The 23,773-nt window shown below is 48.3% G+C and overlaps 1 protein-coding gene across 1 annotated transcript in view; it reads right to left on the bottom strand.

The window, feature by feature from the left end:
- Window positions 1–1,479: 1,479 nt before the first annotated feature.
- The window catches only part of dctd (dCMP deaminase), a 33,223-nt gene continuing 10,929 nt past the window's right edge, over window positions 1,480–23,773 (bottom strand). Inside the window, 3 exon segments of the mRNA XM_062554713.1 lie at window positions 1,480–2,449; window positions 10,605–10,701; window positions 18,848–18,964. Coding sequence (XP_062410697.1) covers window positions 2,368–2,449; window positions 10,605–10,701; window positions 18,848–18,964 — 296 coding nt within the window. The 3' untranslated portion in view covers window positions 1,480–2,367.

The raw sequence follows: 23,773 nt of genomic DNA, 5'->3' as shown, positions 1-23,773 counted from the left end.
CGGGGCAGCGGGGGGGTGGGTATGGGGGGAAGAAAGGAGAGGAAAAAAAGGTCAGGATGGAAGAAAGAGCGGAGAAAGAGAATTCCCAGAGGGCTTTTCTCTCTCTCCCCCTCTCCAGCTCAGTGCTGAGACGGTTCTGTATTAACACCCTGAAGATGAGACGCCGCCGAATCAATTACCCACCTCATCCCCCTCGCCTCTGTTCTCAGCCACTTGGTCCAGGGCTGGGGAGAATGGAAATGTCAGGTTCCCTTTCATTATCAGCACAAGCCCCCTGCGTGTGCGCACACACACACACACACACACACACACACACACACACACACACACACACACACACAGAGGCCTAGAGAGAAAGAGACAGGTGTGGCCTAGTGATTTCAAATCTGGAGTGTGTGTTTGAGTGTGTGTGGGTGTGTGTCTGCAAGAGAGAGACAAGACAAGAGAGAGTATTTGTGATGGTGGATAGGTGTGGTAGTCAAGCAGGCAACCCTCCTCCATATAAATTCTCTTGAAAGAAGATGCAATGTTTATGTGATGGTTGTGACCCCTCTACCAAAGAAAGTTGTTTGAGATACAGCTATTTCCAAACCATGACAGAGTACTGCATAACTGCAACTCACAATTAACAAACATACTAACTAAACAATCAGTATTTTAGAACCATCCATGTATGTTTTGGCTGAAGTATCAATTCCTCGGTGTCTCAGGCTATGAACCAGTGGGAACTGTATTGTGGCCTATGCTGACTACGGGCCTCTCTCAACATCCCTCCTCAATCCTCAAAGCTCGGTCCTCCAGACTCGTTCCCACTGATCTATATAAACTAGCACTGGATAGACTATCCCATGGTTCCCATCATTCTTTATCTACATCAGTGAGAACGAGGACCGAGGAAGGAAGGGAGGATCTATAAAACATGAATGAGAGGCACCCTATGAGAAAGTATCTAATGACTTTACAAAGGCATTTCCAGCTTATACCAATGACTGGTACAGACTAATAACTACAAGTGGTCCAGTGAGGGGCTCTTTCCTTAAGATGTATATTGGGAAAAGTACTCAAACACCTGTGCAGTCTCAAGCTACACCACACCGATGACACATCCAGTCTGTTCTTCCAAGACATTACCAGCGTACTACTTGGTTCAGTGGGAAGTGGACAACTGGATTAAAGTGTCTCAGGAAGCGAGCGTTGCCATGACAAAAGCCCATTTCAGACAAACACCACCCTACGCACTAGCATGGACCCAGCATGGACACAAAATGAACCCATTTCCCCCAAACCTGACGCAGTTATGACTCTTCAAAACACACTTCCACATGGACAGCCATTGGACAGCCATTTACCTCACACTGATTATACAGACCAGAGTTAAAACACAGCGTGCTTTGCTTTCACAGAGTAAACTTGATGAACTGTTGATGAGCAGTTCACACACACACACACACACACACAAATCACAACACTAACTTGGTTGATTTCAAGTTTATTTTGTCACAGCAGTAGTGTAGTCACACAGACACTGTATCTTGGTGAGCAACTGCATTTAATGAAGAATAGTCAGCAATTCACATCAACGCCTTCCCAATAAACATGATGCACCGACTACATCTGACTGAACCTGGCTGTTAGGAGTCAAACACAACAATTTCAGAAAGGAAAGCACTTCAGTGATCGCTGTGTGAGATCATGTAATAGCATTACACCTGCTGTCATAAAATACGGTGCCAAGGCCAAGAAATAGCCACAAATCCAACCATTTACAAAGTGACTGAGGTGGATAAACAGTGTGCAGCTGGCCATCTTCCTTGGGTATAGTGTTGCCACCTTTTACACCACAAAGCTTTTAGTACCAGGAAAAAAAAAAACACAATTTATGAAATAATAAAATATTTCCTTTTAAAAAGTTAAAAGACTAAAAGAAAGTAAAAGAGACTAAAAACATCACCTCCCTAATGCCACCTCCCAATTCCCACTTGTTTATTTACAGCAGGTGCCAGAAGTGCACACACACTCATTCTCACAATCACACTCACACTCGCACACTAACACACACTCACACTCGCACACAAACACACACCCATACACACTCACACTAACACCCACACACCCACAGCCCCCTCCCAAACTGATTAACATCCCAGAGAAAAGCAGGCGCGTTTGAAATATCAAAACACTCCACGCCGTCTCCGAGTCAGAGGTGCTTCTTCAGATGCGGTGCTTGTGAGCGCTGTGATTGTGTGGAGAGGGAGAGAACAGAAGCCATCAGTGGCGGCAGACGAAGAGTGCCGTGGAGAGGGCCGTCAAAGAGCCGCCGCCGTTGCCGTCGCCGCGCGCCCGCTCAAGGAGACCAGGCTCACCCAGTCACCCCAACAGGCTCGTCCCTCCAGAGTGGTTAATTGAATTAAAATCAATGACAATCTTGCTGCGACGCGGCACAAATTGCCTGACACAAAAAACACAGACAGATGCACACACACACACACAGACGCGCACACACACACACACACACACATACACAGACGCAGACAAGACAATAAAAGAATAAGGATTAGGAGGTTTTCTTTCTTAGAAAAGGAAAGTTTTGGTGAACTTTTCTCTTGTGCTGCTTTGATTTAAACTCACCAGAACCTGAGTGAAACAAGAGGCAAGGGGTGGGGAAGCGACAGGAAGTGAAGCGGGTGGAGGGTGGAGGGGGGGGGGGGGGGGGGGTATGAGGTGGGGGGGTACGAGCAAGAGATTTAGGAAAAAAAAAAGAAATTGCTTTCAAATTCACACCCTATCACTATAATCTCCCCCAGCAAGCGGAGCACTTTGAAGGAGCCAATTACCCAGAAGTCCACAGGGGAGAGAGAGGAGTGGCGGCACCTCCAGGAAGTAATGACCAGGGCCCGGAACCTTTAGGCCCCGCGCTCCGCACCCCCCACCGAGATCGAGCCTCCCAGCAGGGGGCCAAACTCTCCTCTCAGCCCCCTCCTTTCATCTCTCCCTCTCAGCAGATCCACCCCCTCTCTCTCTCTCTCTCTCTTTCCCTCCCTTTATTCCATCCCCTCTTTCTTCCTTTCTCTCCCTTCTCGTTCGCTCTTTCAGTGTGCTTCTTCCTCTCTGCATTTTGTCTTTTTTTCCCTCTTCATCAGCTTCCTTTTTGTGCGTGTGTGTGTGTGTGTGTGCTACACATGTGCAATGTTCTCCAGTCTGATTTATTTCATTCCCTCTCCCTCCTCTTCCGTGTGTGTGTGTGTGTGTGTGTGTGTCTGTGTGTGTGTGTGTGTGTGTGTGTGTGTGCGCGCATCATCTCCCACTGGCCCTCTCTGTGCCATGACTCCGGTCACTCACACACACACACACACACACCTCTCCAACACTCCCCTTCTTTCTTCCATTTCTTCCTTCAGCTAAGAAAATCCATGTCCCACTATTCATGGCCACTCTGTCTCTACTCCACTATCCACAGGCTCAGTCATAGTCAGTCAGCTTTCCATTGCTCTGCGTACTATTCCTCCCTCTCTGTCTCGGTCACATCTTTACATTCGTTTGTGGTTTTCCTTTCCCATCTCCTGTTTGCTGCATGAGTGTCAATACAACTCCATTAAGAGGAAAACACGACGCTCCCTGGGCAAACAGGGAGCAGCTGCTCTCAGCCACTCCACAGTCATCACACTGGTGCTCTGTGCTACGCACGCACGATAACGTTCTCCATGACATCCCCAGACCCTTTTTCATGTCCGTCACATGTGCTTAGGGTGAACCTGCTCTCATTTGTGAAAAGCACAGGGCGCCAGTGGGCCTGCCCATTTTGATTCTTGTGATTCTATGATTTGATTTCAATTAAGCTGCACGGTGCTAAGCAATGAGCACAGGTCCCTCTAGAGGCCATCAGGCCCTCAGACCACCCTCATGAAGCCTTTTGAAACCGCGCTGGGAGACACCGCAATCCTTCTGGCTATGCAACGTATTGGTGTGCCATTCTGAAGGAGTTGGACTACCTGTGCAACCTTTGCAGGCTCCAAGTACTGCTTATGCTAGTAGTAGTGCGATCATGCATGCTCAAATAGCTACACAATGTATGCATGCATAGTAAAACACCCCAACACAGACAGACACACACACAAACACACGGCATAGTGTACATATCCACTTCACCTATGTGAAAGGGCTGGGGCCCTCTACTGCCTGACCTACTGTGGTGGTAAACTACAGCCCTCACCTGATGCTAACTACTCTTAAGCCGCTTTCCCACATGAGCTAGACATCCGGATGTCAAACGGAAGTCAAACGAGTGGTTGTAGGTGGGGTGGTCAAACGGGTGGCTGTATGTGGGAACGCAAAACTCGAGTATTTTCTTACCCGGAACTCACCCTACTTTCCCCATAGTACTACTTCTAGATCTCTAACGGGCCGGCACAGTTCCGGGTAGAGTGTACCGATGATGTATAGAAATGCGCCCTTGCGGTGGGAAGCTGAAAGTACAAATTGCCATGGTAATGATAACGAAACATTGACCTACGAACACAGACGAGAGAACATCGGAGAACAGAAAACAGTGTCGTTTTGTTGTGTGTACAATAAAAAATTAAACTGCAATCACGTTGTTGTGTTTGTTGCGGGACAGGCAGGATTATCCTTGCAAACATCGTCACATGAACATGAAAAGCCTAAAGCAACATTAACAAGCCTAAAGGAATTGAATAGTTCGATAGCTTTGGTCATTTGATGAATAAGTAGGCAATATTATCGATGGCTTCTCAAATTGGCTTTTGCACCTGCTACGTGAATAGCTTGAAGTGTTGTCGATTAGCTTGTATGCGTTGTTCTGTTGTTTCATCGATGTTTTGGATCTGATGTAAAGTTCGCATCATCAAGGCAACACAGCACAACAACGCATTTGTTTAGAGTCATCTCCCACCCCCTGCAAGTGCTGACATTGCCCCACCCCTCGTGGCACCTACTCGGGTATAGTGTGAAAAGCAGTCACCCGTATCTCATTCGGACATGAGGCTCATGTGGGAACCGTCCATGTCGTGCCTCTACTCGGGTGAGTATGTCCGAGTGACTTCTAGAAGTCATGTGGGAAAGCGGCTTTAGATGCATCAACACGCCCCACACAGACCCCTGTGATTAGCATGCCACACTTGCACACCATACAAACCTGAACACATTGTAAACACACGCTTACAAAATGTATAAACCCACACACACACACACGCACACTGCGTTCAGGTGCATTAACAAAAGATGCACACACCATGGATGGATGGGGATTGGACGATAAAAAAAGTTCCCCAACAATCCAGCATGGATCTAGCTGTTCCCTGGGCATGTGCGTGGCCTATTCAATTCTTTATGTTGTGGGCAAGGAACACCACGCAATGTGACGCAATGAAAGCCCCTCAATGTCAAGCTCAAGGCTGCCCTTCTGATTGGTTGGCTTCCCCTTCCTTCTTTGTAGGTCAGGTGCCGTGGGGGTTAAAGAGGAGACAGTTGTTTGTCAATAACACAAGGTGTTTTTCCATCAGGGGCTCCAGCCCTTATGTTGACGGCAGATATTAAGGAAAGCCTTCTGGCCAGGTTTAAATCTTACGACAGAGAGGCTACGGCAGAAGTTTGATTCCAGACGTCAATTCTCATAACACCTTCATGCGACTGCATTGTCTATATATTTCGTCAGGACTGGTTGATTTCGCCCCAATTTCATCGCAGCAGCTCCAAATGGTACTCAGTAGTTCGCATGATGACACCCCAAAATGCTTGATGGCGCCAGCCGCCAGGGCATCTCAGCTCCTACGGAGGCGGCGGACGGTGTCCTGGGGGACCCCAGATGTTGACACGGCCATCACGGAGCTCCTGGACAGTCTGGGGTGCAACCGAGCAGTGTTGGACGGACCAACACAATGTCCCAGAGGTGTTCTATTGGATTTAAGTCAGGGGAGTGTGTGGGGGACAGTCAATAGGATCAATTCCTTCATCCTCCAGGAACTGCCAGCACTGTCTCGCCACATGCGGCCGGCCATTGTTGCGCACCAGGAGGAACCCAGGAGCCCACTGCACCGGTACAGGGTCAGACAATGGGTCTGAAGATTTCATCCCGATACCAAAGAGCAGTGTGTGTGGTAAAACAGGCAGCATGCTGTATGCACACCCAACACAGACAGACACACACACAGACACACACACACACACAGTATAGTGTACATATCCACTTCACCTATGTGAGAGGGCTGGGGCCTCTACTGCCTGACCTACTGTGGTGGTAGAGTACAGCACTCACCTGATGCCAACACCCCTGTGATTAGCATGCCACACTTACACACAATACAAACCTGAACACACTTGTAAACACACGCTCACAAATGTACACACACACACGCACACACACACCGTTCAGGTGCATTAACAAAAGATGCACACACCAGTGCGTCTGATGGATGGGGTTTGGTCGATAAAAAAAAAAGTTCCCCAACAATCCAGCATGGATCTAGCTGTTCCCTGGGCATGTGCATGGCCTATTCAATTCTTTATGTTGTGGGCGAGGAACACCACGCAATGTGACGCAATGAAGGCCCCTCAATGTCAAGCTCAAGGCTGCCCTTCTGATTGGTTGGCTTCCCCTTCGTTCTTTGTAGGTCAGGTGCCATGGGGGTTAAAGAGGAGACCTTAAACCCGCCACTGCATGGAGGCCCCCATTAAAGGTGTGAATTACAGCTGCCACACAGCCCTGGGCCAAGCCAAGAGTGGACCGTGAAATACTCGGCCAGTGGAAAGTGTGTGTGTGTGTGTGTGTGTGTGTGTGTGTGTGTGTGTGTGTGTATGAGGGGGGGGGGGGGGTCAGTGGCGTGCAGAGCATTGCGTCCGAGGGAGGGATTAAAGGACAGATGTGGACGGGAATCTGATGCCCGGCACTCTCGCAGCGAGCGAGCGGGCGAGAGAGAGAGAGAGAGAGAGAGAGAGAGAGAGAGAGAGAGAGAGAGAGAGAGAGCGAGAGAGAGAGAGAGAGAGAGAGAGAGCGTACAGTACGCGGCGCAATCTTCAGGGAGAAATCTACGCGTCCGTCCGCTGACCTCCGCCAACACCGGCAGACAAGACGCGGCGCTAAACTCGCCGAATTCCCCGATCGCGATTGGATTTCCCGCTTCCCCTCGCCTCGCTCCAGAGACTCATCATCACACTCCTCAGAGCCTAGCAATCATTTCCTCAGAGCTCTCTAATGGACGGCCTAGGCCCACGGCCGCTCGGGTGCTATATATATATACACAGGGTGTACACATGGAAAGCCTAGAGAGCTGTCTTCTCCTGGCTTCCCAGAGAAGCCGTTTTGGAGAGAGAGGCAGAGAGAAGCCACTTTCCCACATGAGTTCTGTGTGTGTGTGTGTGTGTGTGTGTGTGTGTGTGTGGGTTTATACATTTTGTGAGCGTGTGTTTACAATGTGTTCAGGTTTGTATGGTGTGTAAGTGTGGCATGCTAATCACAGGTCTGTGTGTGTGGGGCGTGTTGATGCATGTAAAGCCGCTTTCCCACATGACTTCTAGAAGTCACTCGGACATACTCACCCGAGTAGAGGCGCGACACAGACGGTTCCCACATGAGCCTTATGTCCGAGTGAGATACGGGTGACTGTTGTTCACACGATACCCTGACTACACCCGAGTAGTTGACAATTGCAGGGTGTGGGAGATGACGCTAAATAAATGTGACTGATTCTTGTTGATTTGTTTACCACTTGCAACATGGAACAAACCAGAGCAGTTTCGAACTGTGTTGCCTTGATGTTGTGAACTTTACATCAGATCCGAAACATCGATGAAACAACAGAACAACGCATAGAAGGTTATCGACGACACTTCAAGCTATTCACATAGCAGGTGCAAAAGCCAATTTGAGAAGCCATCGATAGCATATACTAGCCTATTCATCAGATGACCAAAGCCATCGAACTATTCAATTCCTTTAAGCTATTCATGTTGCTTTAGGCTTTTCATGTTCATGTGACGATGTTTGCAAGGATAATCCTGCCTGTCCCGCAACAAACACAACAACGTGATTGCAGTTTCAATTTGTATTGTACATACAATAAAACGTCTGTTTTCTGTTCTCCGATGTTCTCTCGTCTGTGTTGTTCGTAGGTCAATGTAAGCAATGTTTCGTTACCGTGGCAATTTGTACTTTCAGCTTCCTGCTGCAAGGGCACATTTCTATCACGTCATCGGTGCCCCCCCTCACTCTAACCGGGACTGTGCCGGCCCTTTCCCACCTAAGTGCACCGGTTAGACATCTAGAAGTAGTACTAGGGGGATAGAAGGGTGAGTTCCGGGTAAGAAAATACTCGAGTCTTGCGTTCCAACATACAGCCACTCGTTTGACTTCCGTTTGACATCCGGATGTCTAGCTCATGTGGGAAAGCGGCTAGAGAGAGAGAGAGAGGGAGAGGGAGAGAGGTAGACATCTCTATGAGGAAAGACAATGGAAGAAGTTCAGGCGGTATTAATTAAGAGCCATTAGTCAGTACAGCATTACTGAGTTGTAAGCTCGTTAAATGAGACTTGCAAGTGAGACTGGATAGAGCTGTGTGTGTGTGTGTGTGTGTGTGTGTGTGGCTTATGAAGAGAAACATTATGAGCTATGGGATATTAAATGCAACTTTTCTCATTTGAAAACATGGACACAACAATCTGCATAATTTTTCCTAATGGTCAGTTTGTCAATAACACAATGCGTTTTTCATCAGGCGTTTTTCAAATCTTAGGACAGAGAGGCTACGGCGGAAGTTTGATCTAGACGTCAATTCTCATAACACTTTTATGCAACTGCATTGTCTATATTTCCTCAGGACTTCTTTATTCCGTTCTCCAAAGATATTTGACTTTGATTTCATTGGCTTTATTTTTAATATTTCACTTTTATGCTTCACATGCACTTTGCGCTGCGCTCTGAATAGATAGAGGAGTCGGAGGGACGCTCCCCAGGTTTGGTAATGGAATTAGACCTGCTTGGGCTGGACAGTGCTGAAGCACTGCAGAGCACTCTTGAGTACTGCAGCACCACAGCCTCTTCTGTGAGGACTCGGGAAGTCTAAAATGCCTCAATCTGAGTGTGTGTGTGTGTGTGTGTCCTCAGCTGTTGTGTAAAGGCCTCTACTCCAGGCAACATCAGCAGAGATCTTGGACAGAGGCCAGAGAGAGGTCTAGGAGGAGAAGATTAATAGACTTCTAACTCCTCATCATAACCCTCCCATGCTTCCTCTCTCACACACACACACCACACACACACCACACACACACCACACACACACCACACACACACACACACACACACACACACACACACACACACACACACACACACACACACACACACACAAAATCACCTGAAAGCCAAATATTGCTGCTCCCAAAGAGCATAGCATTTGGCTGGGGGAGCCTTTCAGGAGTCCAACACAAACAGCCATCATCAGTTTTCCCTTCTTCCATCCCTCTCTCTCTCTCTTATTCGATCCCTCTATCCCTCTCTCTCTCTCTTGCTTTCCCACTACATCTCGTTTGTGAGCAGCAGGCAGTTAGTGGACTCAGAGGCCTCCCCTCCCACACACACACACACACACACACACACACACACACACACACACACACACACACACACACACACACACACACACACACACACACACACACACACACACACACACACACACACACACACACACACACACACACACACACACACACACACACACACACACACACAGACAGATCCCAGTAGAGGTCATTAGCAGGGCCATGCTGCACCCCTGAAACAAGCACCCCCTGCCGTCCACCCCTAAACTACCAGCTCACACATTACACACATCTCACACACACACACACGCTCATTCATATTTATGAATGAACTATGTAGCGATGCAACACACACACACACACACACACACAAAGTGGTTTGGGTCATGTTGGTAGTGGGTGTACATCTACAAAGGATTCACACAAGACACATAAACACACACAAACAAACACACATATGTATGTAGAGTGCCTGTGCTCACAGTTCTATTTGTTTGTCTGAGGGTTAACCTAGCAGAAGGACCAGCTAGCCACGCCATCATCCAGCTCTTTCTCCCCCTCTTCCCCTGCCTATCCCTTTCTTCTTCCTCTCGCTCCCTCTCTCCTTGGCCCTGCCACCCCCTCCCCACTCACTCTTTTGCTCTCTCCCCTGCCTGACCCTCTCTCTTCCTTTTTTCCTCTATCCCTCTTTCATTCTTCCTCTAATCATCTCCCTCTCCCTCTCTTCCCCTCTCCCTCCATCCCTCCTTATCTCGCTCCCTCTTCCTCCATTCCTCCTTATCTCTCTCCCTCTCACTATCCCTTTTTACCTCTCTCACTCCCCTCCACTTTTTCTCTCTTTCTATCCCTCTTTACCTCTCTCCCTCTTTCTCTCCCTCTCTCCATCTTTCATTCTTCCTCTAATCATCTCCCTCTCTCCCTGTTCTCTTCCTCTCTCTCCCTGTTCTCTCTCCCTCTCTCTCTCTCTCTCTCTCTCTCTCTCTCTCTCTCTCTCTCTCTCTCTCTGTTTCAGAGGAGGACTAGGGGCCAGATGAAGAGCTCTGGAGACTCACTTGTATTTGATTCCCGCCAAGTTAAGCAGTCGTCTGGAGGCAGTCATTTCTGGAGCGCTGTGGTACTTGTCTGACAAATAAATCACATCCTTTATACCTGTAGGTAACAGAGAAGGGATGGGGGGAGGGAGGGAGGGAGGGAGGGGGTGGGGGAGAGAGGAATGGAGAGAGAGAGAGAAAGGAAGTCAATTATCTGTAAGACAGGCTGAGCAGGTGGTGACCAAGTGGGCCCACCCTGACGCGCAGGCCTGTGGTGAGATAGAGGCGGGCGGTGGGGTGGAGGAGACATGGAGGTGGAGGTGGAGGTGGAGGTGTGTGTGTGTGTGTGTGTGTGTGTGTGTGTGTGTGTGTGTGTGTGTGTGTGTGTGTGTGTGTGTGTGTGTGTGTACTGCTCCAGGGAGTGGTCAGCAGGTCGATAAACAGCACCGGCGAGCAACTGGAAAATATCAAAAGCACAGAATGTGCCGGGAATCTGCCATCTCCGCTGACATCCTTAAAACATGAGGTGAAAAAGCTCTCCTGCTCACACCCACACACACACACACACACACACACACACACACACAGAGGCACACAAAGAGGAAGCCACTGAAAGAGAAATCATGTGTGTTGAGCTCCTCCTTGTCAATTTCAAGGTCAGCAGCTGGGTGGCAGAGCCCCACTCTAAACAGCTCAGCCAGTTAGGCTGAATGGAGCATGTTACCAGGGACTCCGCCCCCCACCACTCACGCACTCACGCACGCACGCACTCACTTACTCACACACTCACAAGCAACTCTCCACTGAACACCTCTTCATCAAGTATCAGAAAGAGAAAGAGAGGCTGTTTTCAAACAGATATTGTATCTGTTTGTATTGTTATATGTCTGCTTTGGAAACACTGCTTTAATGAGTCATGCCAATAAAGCTACCTTTGAATTGAATTGAATTGACTGAGACAGAGAGAGACTGAGACAGAGAGAGACAGAGAGAAACAGAGAGACAAAGAGAGAAAGAGACAGACATGATAGACTATGGGACAAAAGCCCAGCAGAAACACTACACCTGGAATTCTGCAAGAACATCTTGGGGGAATGCAACAAATATTGCATGTAGGGCAGAACTGACACGATATCCACTATTGGTCAACATACAAAAAAGAGCATCCAAATTTTACTACCATGTACTGTCCTCAAAACCAGAGGAATGTAATCACATTGCCCTTCTACAGAGGAGAACCAACCCAGAGAAAGACCCTTTTGACTACCTGATAGCTAAACACAATTTGAATTTGAATACAATTGACACGTTTCAGACAGTTACAGAAGTTAAAAAAAAAATTAAAAAATTAACGAAAGATGAATATTACAACTATTGGCTAGACAAAATTAAAAAAATCCAACAAATTGAACTATTATCACCAACTGGATGGAACCATACTTAACAAATATCAAAGAATATAAAAAAAGCAAACTTTTAACTTCCTTCAGAATTAGTGAGCACACTCAGGTAGTCGAGAGGGGTAGACACCGACAGACTTGGAAACCCAGAGACGAAAGGCAGGAAAGCGTAGCAGAGGATGAGCAACACTTCCTCACAGAGTGCAAAAATTACACCCTGATCAGGAATAAAATATTTGACAACATTGCCAAAATTGCTCCCCAATTCCCCATGCTATCAAATGAAGATAAGCTTCCCTATTTGTTGGGAGGGCACAATTGTGAAAGGACAGCAGTAGAATTCCTGAAAGAGTGTCAAAAACTGAGAAAGTGAGTCCTTTTCCCTCCTTCATTCCACAGTATTATTTTGCCTAATTAATATACACTTTTATTTTGTATTCATTTTATTCCAGTATTTTTTTTATACATGTATATATTATTCTTATTGTACCATTATTGTTATTATTATTATTATTATTATTATTATTATAATGTGTACAGTTATATCACATGTGTAAGCTTTGGCATGCCAATAAAGCTAATTTGAATTGAATTGAATTGAATTGATAGAAAGAGAGACTGAGATGGAGAGAGAGAGAGAGAGAGACAGAGAGAGTGCAAGAGTGATGGAGGGGGGAGGAGAAAGAGACGGGAGGTGCAGACATCCTCTGATCTGCAGATAGAACATGCCGAGAGGATTCCAGCTTCCCACAGGAGCACGCCGCCAAAAGACAGGAAGAACGATAGCCAGGAGAGAGGGAAGGAGGGAGGGAGGGAGGGAGGGAGGGAGGGAGAGAAGGAGAGAGTCCTGAGATAGTGGAGACGTAGCCTCCTGTGACGGCTGGCTCTGCACCTCCGCCTGCTGTAGATGTGGCGGCGATAGCTCCTCACACCTCCACCTGCGCTGGAGAGAGAGCGGCAGTGGCTCCGTCTGCTACGCAAGCAGAGATGGAGCAGCGCGATAGCCAACCTCCAACTGACTCTCTCCCTCACAAGCTCTCTCCCTCGCTCACACCCTCTCTCCCTTTCTCCGTCTCTCTCTCTCTCTCTCTCTCTCCACAGCTTCACATAGGCCTACAGGGTCCATCTAGACCAGCAGGATTTTCAGCTTTTTTTCCCCCAAAAAGGATGTGACTGCTTCACTAGACATGGAGGAGACCACAGCTGGGGCCTGCTGGAGTAAGGCTCCCATAATGCAGTCTATATTACACCCTTCATGTGATCACATTACCAGTTAATGTCGCTGATTCATTCACTGCTCTCGGTAATTAGCGGGCGGCTGGGGGGGGGGAAAGCAGATTGGTTGTGCGTACTGTACTGTAGGTCCATCACCATTTCATACAATATCATCCATGCCTAAGTGCTAACACACCAAGAGCGTCCCAATTACACAGTGGCCACTGGATACCACAGCAGCCCACACAATGGCCCGAGCAAATCAACAACAGGTTCCTCCACAATGGCTGGCGAGCAGCCTCCAGTGTACTGCATGCAGCAGGGGTGGCCCTAATACAGCGGCACAATGGCGGCGGTGTGGGTGCCTATTGTGCTGATGGGCCGCACGTAGCGCTGCTCCCACTCACATTCGGATCCCATTAGCAAGCCGCCGATACAAAATGGACACAAGGCTTTGTCAATACCGAGAGAGAGAGAGAGAGAGAGAGAGAGAGAGAGAGAGAGAGAGAGAGAGAGAGAGAGAGAGAGAGAGAGAGAGAGAGAGAGAGAGAGAGAGAGAGAACGAGCGAGCGAGTGTGTGTGTGGGAACTGGTGAGAGAGTGTGTGTGGGGGAACTGGTGAGATTGGTATTTTGGTATTTTGGGGCCTGGCGCTGATCCATGGGACAGCACGAGATGGAATAATGGCCGCTAACTGGGGGGACGTCGGCCAAGGGACAAATGAGGGAAATGGAGAGAAGGAGAGAGAGAGGGAAATGGAGAGAGGGAGAGGGAGGGAGAGAGAAGGAAATAACTGAGGGGAAGCATAAAGCACTAGGAGTGATTGACAGCTAGAGAGACGAGGAAGCACAGGAAGACGGGTTCCTCTCTGTTACAGATCATAAGGCGCCCACTATCCTATGTCAAGATAACAGCCTCCATTTCACAAAAAAAGAAGTCTAAGTCGATGGGTATCTGTGTGCACTGAACACATGCACAACACACACACACACACACACACACACGCGCGCACACACACACGCGCACACACACACGCGCACACACACTCTACCTACAACCCTCACGCAGGATCGCTCAATGCAATTCCAATCCTTTAAGAGACACTCAATCAGATACCGAGGCTTATGTGGGATACGTATCCCCCCCATATGAACCCACGTAAGCCCCCTCCCAGCCAATAGCTCTGGACAGCACGCACGGATGAGGAGAGCAAACGGAGATGGCCAGTCTGTGGTCTCAGACTCCGCCAGAGGAGCGCAAGCATCGCGCAAAAGCTCTGCTCAAGTGTTGTGCTCTAAGACACAAGAATAAATGTATTGGGTGGATTCCACTCACTACAATTCAAACAAGGCTTGGCACTCTCTGTGTGTGTGTGTCTGTGCCGGTGTCTGGGTGTGTGTGTGTGTGTACGGAGAATGCTGAACGAGAGGAATATTATATTTAATGTATTCAATAGTTCTTTCTATATGAAGACAGCTTAACTTCTTGATAAAGTACTCAGGAACGGCGCTAAAAAGAAATAAATGGTTACGGTGCCTCTAGGTTACAGCAGTTGGTCACTGTCATCCCTTTCCTCCTTATAAACACGCATTACACTTTCATGTATTCATGTCGGACTCAGCCAGAAAGTTCCAGAACGTCAAGCTGTCTCCGGAGTGGAGTGGACAGCGGTGAAGGGGGCGTCGGAGCGATGAGAGAAGAGGTGTGTGTGCGCGCGTGTGTGTGTGCGCGTGTGTGTGTGTAGGGTGGGGAGGGTTGCTGGATGTTTGGGGACTGTGAAACTTCAGAGACAGCGATTTCTGACCGCGGGTGCTCTCGAGACGGTCTGGTGACAGACACGGGCAGAGCGGGGGGAAGATGGCGTTTGGGAGTGACAGCGTGCCACACAGCAGGGAGTCCGACACGTGCCCAGCCACCCACACACACACCCCCGCTGAGACTTCGCAGATTTACAACCCGCACACCGAAAATAAGAATCACTCAAGACGCCATGCAGATGGAGTACAGCAGAGCGGGGCTGACAAGTCACAGAGTGGGGGGAATGGGAGCGCTGCTTCCAGGGGAAACAGAGGAGAGAGAGGAGAGAGGGGAGGAGGGGAGAGGAGGAGGGAAGAAGAGAGGAGAGAGGAGAGAGGAGAGAGGAGAGGAGAGGAGAGGACAGAAAACAGCACATTCTCAGATGTGCAAAGCAGCACTATGTTTGTGAATGGCGCTACATAATTCATAAATCAGTAAATACAAAGATACTAGATAATACAAACATAATTCTGTACAATCCTCAGTCAAGGCAATAATATAAATTCTAACTATAATAAGAATAATAGTCATCACCGTCATTATTTTCTTCACCACCCTCCTCATGCTCCTCCTCTTGTGTCCATGTCTACCTGATCAAAGTCTGGGAGTCTTGAGAGAGACTCAACAAGTGTTGTTTACAGTTTTAAAAACAAAACAAAACAAAAAAATACTGTTTCAAGTGTTTTTTTTTGCTTCAGGCCTGGAATAAAGGGATAGCTATGATCCTAATCATTACACTAACGACCACTCCACATAGCTTATGCCCATCTTACCAATGGCCTCATCCAAATCCAGGACTCCTACCCCTCATTCTCACGGCTGGGGAATCAAACTAGACTAGAAATCAGACAAGAACCTGATCCATTTTTTTGTGTTTCATATTCCTGCAATCCTCTGGTTGAATTCTAATGAAGACAATGAGAAATCAACATATATGGTAATCCACATTTATACCATGGTATATGGTATCATAACATTGCTAAATCAAGGGCCTAACACGTTTGCACAGTACTCTAAATATATTAAATAAATTCATTATAAATGCATAGAGATAAATGAGTGCGACAATAGCCTGGCACTCGTCACTTCACTTTAACTTGTATATATTTACTTCTACAATGTATCTAATGTTTTGGCATATTTCTACATTTAAATCTAAATATCTGACCTCTTAAAGACTTTCAGACCCAGAATTTCAGACTTTCAGAATTCAGACCCAATTGCATTACGAAGTTTGTTTAGCAAAAACAAACGGCAAATCCCTTCTGCCCAATGGCCCTGGAAACGTTACGAATGGGATTAATGAAATCTCGCTCTCTCTCTCTTTTTTTTTTTTTTCCCCAGGGCAGATCCGCCATGGCTAGATTACTGCTGGAACCAATAGGCAGGAAGGAAACAGAGAGGTTAGGCATGAGAGGGTAGGAAAAACATGCATTAAGAGGACTAGGAAAGCGTAGGGATGCGAACCACGACAGAGTATGATAGATACTTATGAACCGAGTACAAGATGGAGGGAGAGAGGGAGGGAGAGAGAGAGGGAGGGAGGGAGAGAGAGAGAGAGAGAAGAACGGGGCGTGGGAGGTAGGTGCTAAGGCTTAAGCTTGTACGCTAGAGATGAGACCACAGTGCCCTCTAAAGACTGAAGCAGAAGTCTTCACTCTCTTCTTCCACCGCCTCACTCGCTTCACCTTGTTGCTCTGAATGCCTATAGCGTCTGCTGGATCAGGTGACCAAGGGCAACGCAGGCACCGACATCGCAGAGTCTCCAAAGGCCTCCGTTTCAGGAGGAGCCGAAGCAGACGCCGAGCGAATCAGAGGAATCGAGAGAGATTGCGTTCACGTTGGGACTCACCCGTTTAGCCAGAGCAGCGTGCTTTTACACTGCACAAGCCCTGCTGGGCGCACAGCTCACCTCGCTATTGCAGCGCACACACAGAGCCGTTTCTCTCTCTCACACACACACACACACACACACACAGAGTCAGACATACACATATGCACGCACACACACACAAAAAATACACTCTGCAGTGGCGTGTCTGCATCACTGTAGTGATTTGAAGAGCTCCACTGGAGGGGATCTATAATTCATGGGCACTCCTGCAGACTCTTCCTGTTGCCCTTCCCCTACCTGTCACCTGTGTGTGTGTGTGTGTGTGTGTGTGTGTGTGTGTTTCTCTTTCATACACGTATGGGTACGTACACACACACACACACACACACACACACACACACACACACACATATATATACATACACACACACACACACACACACACACATTCCCAACACCTCCAGCACCTCCAGCAGATGTCTGTTCAGTCAGGCGTGGAAGGGCGTGGCGAGTAACCACTAGGGGTCGCGTCCGTAACACAAGCCCCCTCACTCCCTCTCCCATCACCTTTAAACAGCATTTTTAATGAAACTAGAGGGCGCTTTAGCTTCCTCAACCAACCCCTCTACACACACACACACACACACACACACACACACACACACACACACATTCTGTTTCATCCTTCAAGGTGTGAGTGAGGCAGTGAGATGGAAATAGATAGATGGATGGAAGAGAGAGATGCAGAAAGAAAGATGGAGAGAGAGAGAGAGAGAGAAGTAAGTAGAAAGTAGGAGGAGAGTGAGAGAAAGATGCAAAATGCTTGCTAATGAAGAGCGAGCGTTGAGGGGGTGCCTACACCCCACTGAGCAAGTCAGGGAGACGGGAAAAGCTCTGCCTATGATCACAGAGAAAGTGAGTTAGCGAGCAAGAGTTTGCGTATGTGTGTGTGTGTGTGTGTGTGTGTGTGTGTGTGTGTGTGTGTGCCTGTACGCCTGCCTGTGTGTGTGTGTGTGTGTGTGTGTGCCTGCACGCCTGTCTGTGTGTGTGTGTGTGTGTGTGTGTGTGTGTGTGTGTGTGTGTGTGTATCGTGCTCCGGCATGCAGCTACAGGAGGCCTACGCTTCAGGACCGACAGCAGGGGATCCTGGGAAGTAAACGAGGATAAAAAAACAGAAAAGATGTTTTAAAGAGCGCGAGCGCGGTGGTGACGGAGGCATGATAGATGGAGGAACTGAAGGACGGAAATGAAGGAAGATGGGAATTGGACGGATGGATGAGGAGAAAAAAGCAGGGGACAAAAAAAAACATCTCATGGCTTCCTTGCAGGAGAGCCTCATGTTCTCTCTCTGTGTGTGTGTGTGTGTGTGTGTGTGTGTGTGTGTGTGTGTGTGTGTGTGTGTGTGTGTGTGGGAGAGAGCCCCCTGATGAGCCTTTCAGTGTGTCCCGGTTTTCCTTGCGAAGTACACAAGAGAAAGACCACACAATTCCCAGAGTGCGCTCTCTCTCTCTCTCTCTCTCTCTCTCTCTCTCTCTCTCACACTCACACACACTCACACACACACACACACACACTCACACACTCATACACTCATACACTCATACACTCACACAAAGAAAATGACATGCAGAGAGCACCTCACACACAGTGTGCTACCTGTACTAACAGCACGACAGCATTTAACCAAAAGAATCACTTCACTACTGTGAAGGAGCGAAAGGGCACAACATGGAGGTGTGTGTGCACATATGTGTGTGTGTGTTTGTGTGTGCGCACATATGTGTGTGTGTGTGTGTGTGTGCGCACGCACAAGTGACTGATTTAGAGTGTGTGTGTTTATAGATAGGTGCAACAACATTGTAAGAAATGAATGCATTCCTACGCGTGTGAGTGAAGGAATTTGGGCACAAAAAGAGCATTTTTTGTCCAATTTGTTGGGAATGTTCAACTGCACAGGTTCTGATTGAGTGTGTGTTCCTGTCCTTTCATCCTGGGCGCGGCGGCATCACCTCTCCTCACCTGCTTGGATGATGAGCTTGGCGCACTCGTTGCAGGGGAACAGGGCCACGTAGATGGTGCAGCCCTTCACATCTGAGGAGTTCTTGTTCATGATGGCATTCAGCTCGGCGTGGCACACTGCAACCCAGAGGATGGAGAGGAACAGCCGTTATCACACACACACACAAGAATGTATGTACTGGGAAATGGACAAGCGCGCGCACGCACGCACGCACGCACGCACGCACGCACGCACGCACGCACGCACGCGCGCGCGCCTTTTCCGGTCATGGCAGAGTTGAAGCAGGTAGAGTGTCAGGCAGTTGTTGTGAACAGATGTCGGCTCTTCACTGCATCAGCCACTGGTGCCCGTCTAATCAGTCAGCGCGCACGTTAATTACGCTAAATGAATTAGCCCATCAGAGATGGCAGCACACCGCGTGCCCACTGCAGCGCCCGCGCACGGATGCCCACCACACACACACCTCCCATCTCGCCTTGGCACAGCCACCAAGCACGGGATAGAAGAACGGGGGAAGGAGAGGGGGAGAGGGAGAGAGAAAGAGAGAGATAGAGAGAAAGAGTGAGAGATAGATGAGAGTGAATGAGTGAGAGAGGGGGAGAGAGAGAGAGAGAGAGACACTGAGACAGAGAGAGAGGGAGAGAGAGGGAGTGAGAAGATGAACGTGAGAGTGGAGAGAAATCCCTAATGGCGGCGTGAAGAATGAATAGAATAGAATCTTCAATCCACTCATGAGGAAATTCATCTGATGACGTAGCTTTGACTGACAGGTGTGACTGGATCAGAAGATACAGGGACACATTGGCTACAGTGAAGGGAGAAGGGGAGAAGGAGAGAAGGAGAGGGTGAGAGGGAGAGCAGGAGAGAGCGAGAGAGGGAGAGCACGAGAGAGCGAAAAAGGAAAAGGGGAAAAGGGGGAAAGGGGGAAAGGGGGAGAGAGGGAAAGAGGGAAAGAAGGAGAGAGGGAGAGAAACACGTGCGCACACACACCCTCCCAGTGACGCATACTAATAACATTCATTAGCCAAAAAGCAGGCGCTTAGCGATGGCGTCTCATGTTGCGATGCCTCGCGCTAACAAATGAGCGCGGCGCTAATTTCCCTCTGCAGGCTAATGCTTCTCGCAAAGTTCATCTCAAGTTGAAAAAGTAACAAGTGCCATTTGCCACACAGGCACTGCACGGTGCAAAGTCCTCTCCAAAAAAAAAAAAAAAAAAGGGTATCAAATCCTTTTAGACTTGTTTAACTCAATCACCACTGCATTTCATATCGAAGGTTCAGATATTCATATTATCAAAAACATACATATTTATTGTGACGAATAAAGTGGTAATTCCACGTCTCTCTTTTACAGGTATTAAGATGATGGCACTCAGTCATAAAGAGCAATCCAGCCGTTCCGCAAGAGCACTTCAGGACACAATGCGGGGCTAACTAGGTTACGACGGCGGCTGACCGTAATTGTGCATTAGACCCAATTATTATTCCGCTTTCAAGAGGAGCTGCTCGCAGCCACTCGGAAGGGGGCAGGCTCTGATCGTCTCCCCACCCCACCTCCCCTCTGGCCGCCCGACTGCGCCGCCGCTCGTGCCATATGGGGCCCCGGTATCGATGGCGGCGCTCGTCTGCGCGGCTCTGCTGTCGCGGGGTTAGCGAGAGTCTAGGGCGCATCATTAGAGCCAACCCAGAGATGCCCCATTTGTCCTCTTGTTATGGTTTTCCCCATGGGGGAGTGACAAGGACAGGCAAGCAACCCCTGCCGCTGACAGATACTAAGTATACCATTATGGCTTTAATGAGAGAAGAGATGGGGGTACACAACACAGGGCGACTGAGTTGGGGAGCAAGAGAGAGAGAGAGAGAGTGAATGAAAGAGGGAGAGGGAGGGAGAATGAGAATGAGTGGGAGGGAGAGGGAATGAGAAAGAGAAAGAGAGAGAAAGAGAAAGAGAGCGAGAGAGAGAGACAGACAGACAGACAGACAGACAGACAGAGAGAGTGTGTGTGTGTGTTTGCAGGATGTAACTATGTACTGTCTCCACTAACAGCGTGAGAGGAATTTTCAGCTTGGCGGAAAAACTGCCGGCAAAACACAACATGGGAAATTTATTCCATCTGTGAAAACATTAACTTGTCGTTTGAAAGGGGGAAAAATGGTTGAGGCGGGAGGAGGCCAGAAAGAGAGGAAGAGAAATTCTGAGAGAGAGGGAGAGAGAAAATGGATGAAACTTAAGTTTTCCTCAAAACTAAATCCCAAATTAGTCTGCAGGGGAAGAACACCCCCCTCCCCTCCCTTCACCCCCCCCACACACACTTCTTCCTGTAATGAAAAGTGAAGACTAGCTGTGCCGGAGACAAAGCCTTGTCCATCGCCCCGCTGATCAACATTAATCTGCCAAAAGTGGGGTTTTTTGGAATCCTTTGTTCTTGGAATACAAACGCCTCAGCATTACCCACCAACATAATCATCCTTCTTCAAAAAAAAGAGAAAAAAAAAAACACTTAAAAAAAAAAAAACACCGCCGCCATACCAAACAACTGCACTTCGATTTTCTCTTTTTTTGACACAAAACAACAAAAAAAAAAGGGTGGGGGAGAGAAAAATGAGTAACTTTTCCCTTCCAGACTGCAAGCTATTAATTTTCCGCCAGCCATCAATCCAGCATGATTAATAAAAGCTGCAACAAAACGGCAAAACACAGCGAGAGAGACGGGGGGGTTGGGGGGGGGGTATGGCGGGGCAGCGGTATGCGATTGGAACGCCGCGCGTCCACCTGCGGCCAATTACACGCGCACGAGCGGCGCGGCTGCATGGAATCCGCACGGCTGTTCTCTGTGTCGCGACTAAGCCAAGGCCACAGCTATGCACTACTCCCAACTGGAGGCTGGGTGTCTCTTTTCCTCTTAAACTACAGCCTTTGCATGTGTGTGTGTGTGTGTGTGTGTGTGTGTGTGTGTGTGCGCATGTGTGTGTGCATGTGTGTGTGCATGTGTGTGTGCATGTGTGCGTGCGTGCGTGTCCAGAGACTTTCTAATTAGCTTAATTTGTGAAAGGTTCTAGAAAAATATAGACAACCGTTATCACACATCACTGTATCGCAAATACTGCTGCTGTATTCGCTGCAGTCAAGGTCATGTCTTTTTTACATTTCTTTATTACCACATTAATCACATTCCCAAGTATCACTAACATACCGTAGATTCTTATAAAGTTGAATGTAGATTCTTAAAGGAGTCGTGATTGTTGAATATGTCTAATATACAGTAGATTGCTATGGAGTCTTCAGATGTGTCTTTGGCATAAAGATTGTCTGAGCAGGTTTCCGTGGCCTTCTACTTCTCATAAACAAGATGAAAGCAGCGGAGCTACCTTTGTGGCAGTGTTTCACAGCATCAGATTTCAAGCCAAGATGGCTTCAAATTACAGAAGTGCCAGTCTTTTCTGTGAGTCGCATATCCTTGATATGTTGTTTTTGTTCCACTTACATCCTCATGAGTACTCATTAGGCTGAGTGGCTGTCCACTGTTTAAAGCTAAGCAAAGTTTCATCTATCAAAACGCATTGCTGTGATGGGCAGGCCAACTGACGGTTATATATAGTTGAAATCACTGGCATTTCACATCATTTTAACAAAAAAAAGAAGAAGAAGAAAAAAAGAGAGTTGCTTGGAGCAATGAAGCTGCACTAAAACTATCAATAGCACGTCACGTCAAAAAGCCAAAATGAAAATGTCAATATTGATGAACGGTTCTCATAGCGTCGTGCACTACCGTTGCCTTTGTCCAGCACCTCTTGCCGTGGCTTTGACCTGGCAGAGCGCGGCTGCCTGCTGAAGGTCAAATGTATCAGAGGACGTGGGGGCGCTTTTAAAGCGCTCAGAGGAGCTAGGAGCGGTGTGCTCTCATGTCAGCATGGGCAGAAATGCCCCAGCATTCACAAGTGGAGCCACAGAGGGCCTGAATACATAAGAGCTACCGAACAGAACGGCCTGAGTCTTCCGTGTGTGTGTGTGTGTGTGTGTGTGTGTGTGCATATATGTGTAAGAGTGGGAGAGAGAAACGGAGACAGAGAGAGAGAGAGAGAGAGAGAGGGAGAGAGAGAGAGAGAGAGAGAGAGAGAGAAAGAAAGAAAGAGAGACAGAGAATGTGTGTGTGTGTGTGTGTGTGTGTGTGTGTGTGTGTGTGTTGCTCTTGTTAGCGCAGACAGATGGCCAGTGAGGTGCACTCTGTCCTTCTCAGCACCGGCCAGCTAATGAGACAGACCCTGCACGAGACAGAGAGACGAGGACAGCAAGCCTCACACTGCCCACAGAGCAGAAGGTGAAGGAGAGCGCGCGTGTGCACACACACACACACACACACACACACACACACACGCACGCACACGCACGCCACACACACGCACACACACGCACACACACGCACACACACGCACACACACACGTAAGAAAAATACAGATCAATTTCACTAGTGGAAATCCACATGTCTATCATTGATATCCAGTTTCATTAATTGACAGTAGTAGTTAGCACCCTTCTACACACAGAACACAAAAAACAAGTTCTATAGCATCAAACAACTCTTCACAGAGAAATGGGGCAGAGCTGCAGCCATGATACAGCGACTTAACAGTATGATTCTATTCGGTCCGTCTGCGTTTGTGTGTGTGCGTGTGTGTGTGTGTGTCAGAAAGAGGGGTGGCTTTAGGGCAATCTGCGACGGCAGCCAGCCAGTTTTGGCGGCGGGCTGTGGGCAGCACCTGTGGCCCTTCATCTCAGACTGCACAGCCGCCCGTGACTAAACGCACGCACACGCACACACACACACACACACACACAGACGCACATACGCACGCTCGCACACACACACACAGCCCGTGCCCGTGACAAAACGCACACAACAGAACTCCCCGCGCACCCCCGCACA

The sequence above is a fragment of the Sardina pilchardus genome, chromosome 2 (genome assembly GCF_963854185.1).
Source record: "Sardina pilchardus chromosome 2, fSarPil1.1, whole genome shotgun sequence".
Classification (NCBI taxonomy): Eukaryota; Metazoa; Chordata; class Actinopteri; order Clupeiformes; family Clupeidae; genus Sardina; species Sardina pilchardus.
Note: the sequence above shows the minus strand (reverse complement) of the source record. Positions and strands in the feature narration are given on the sequence as shown.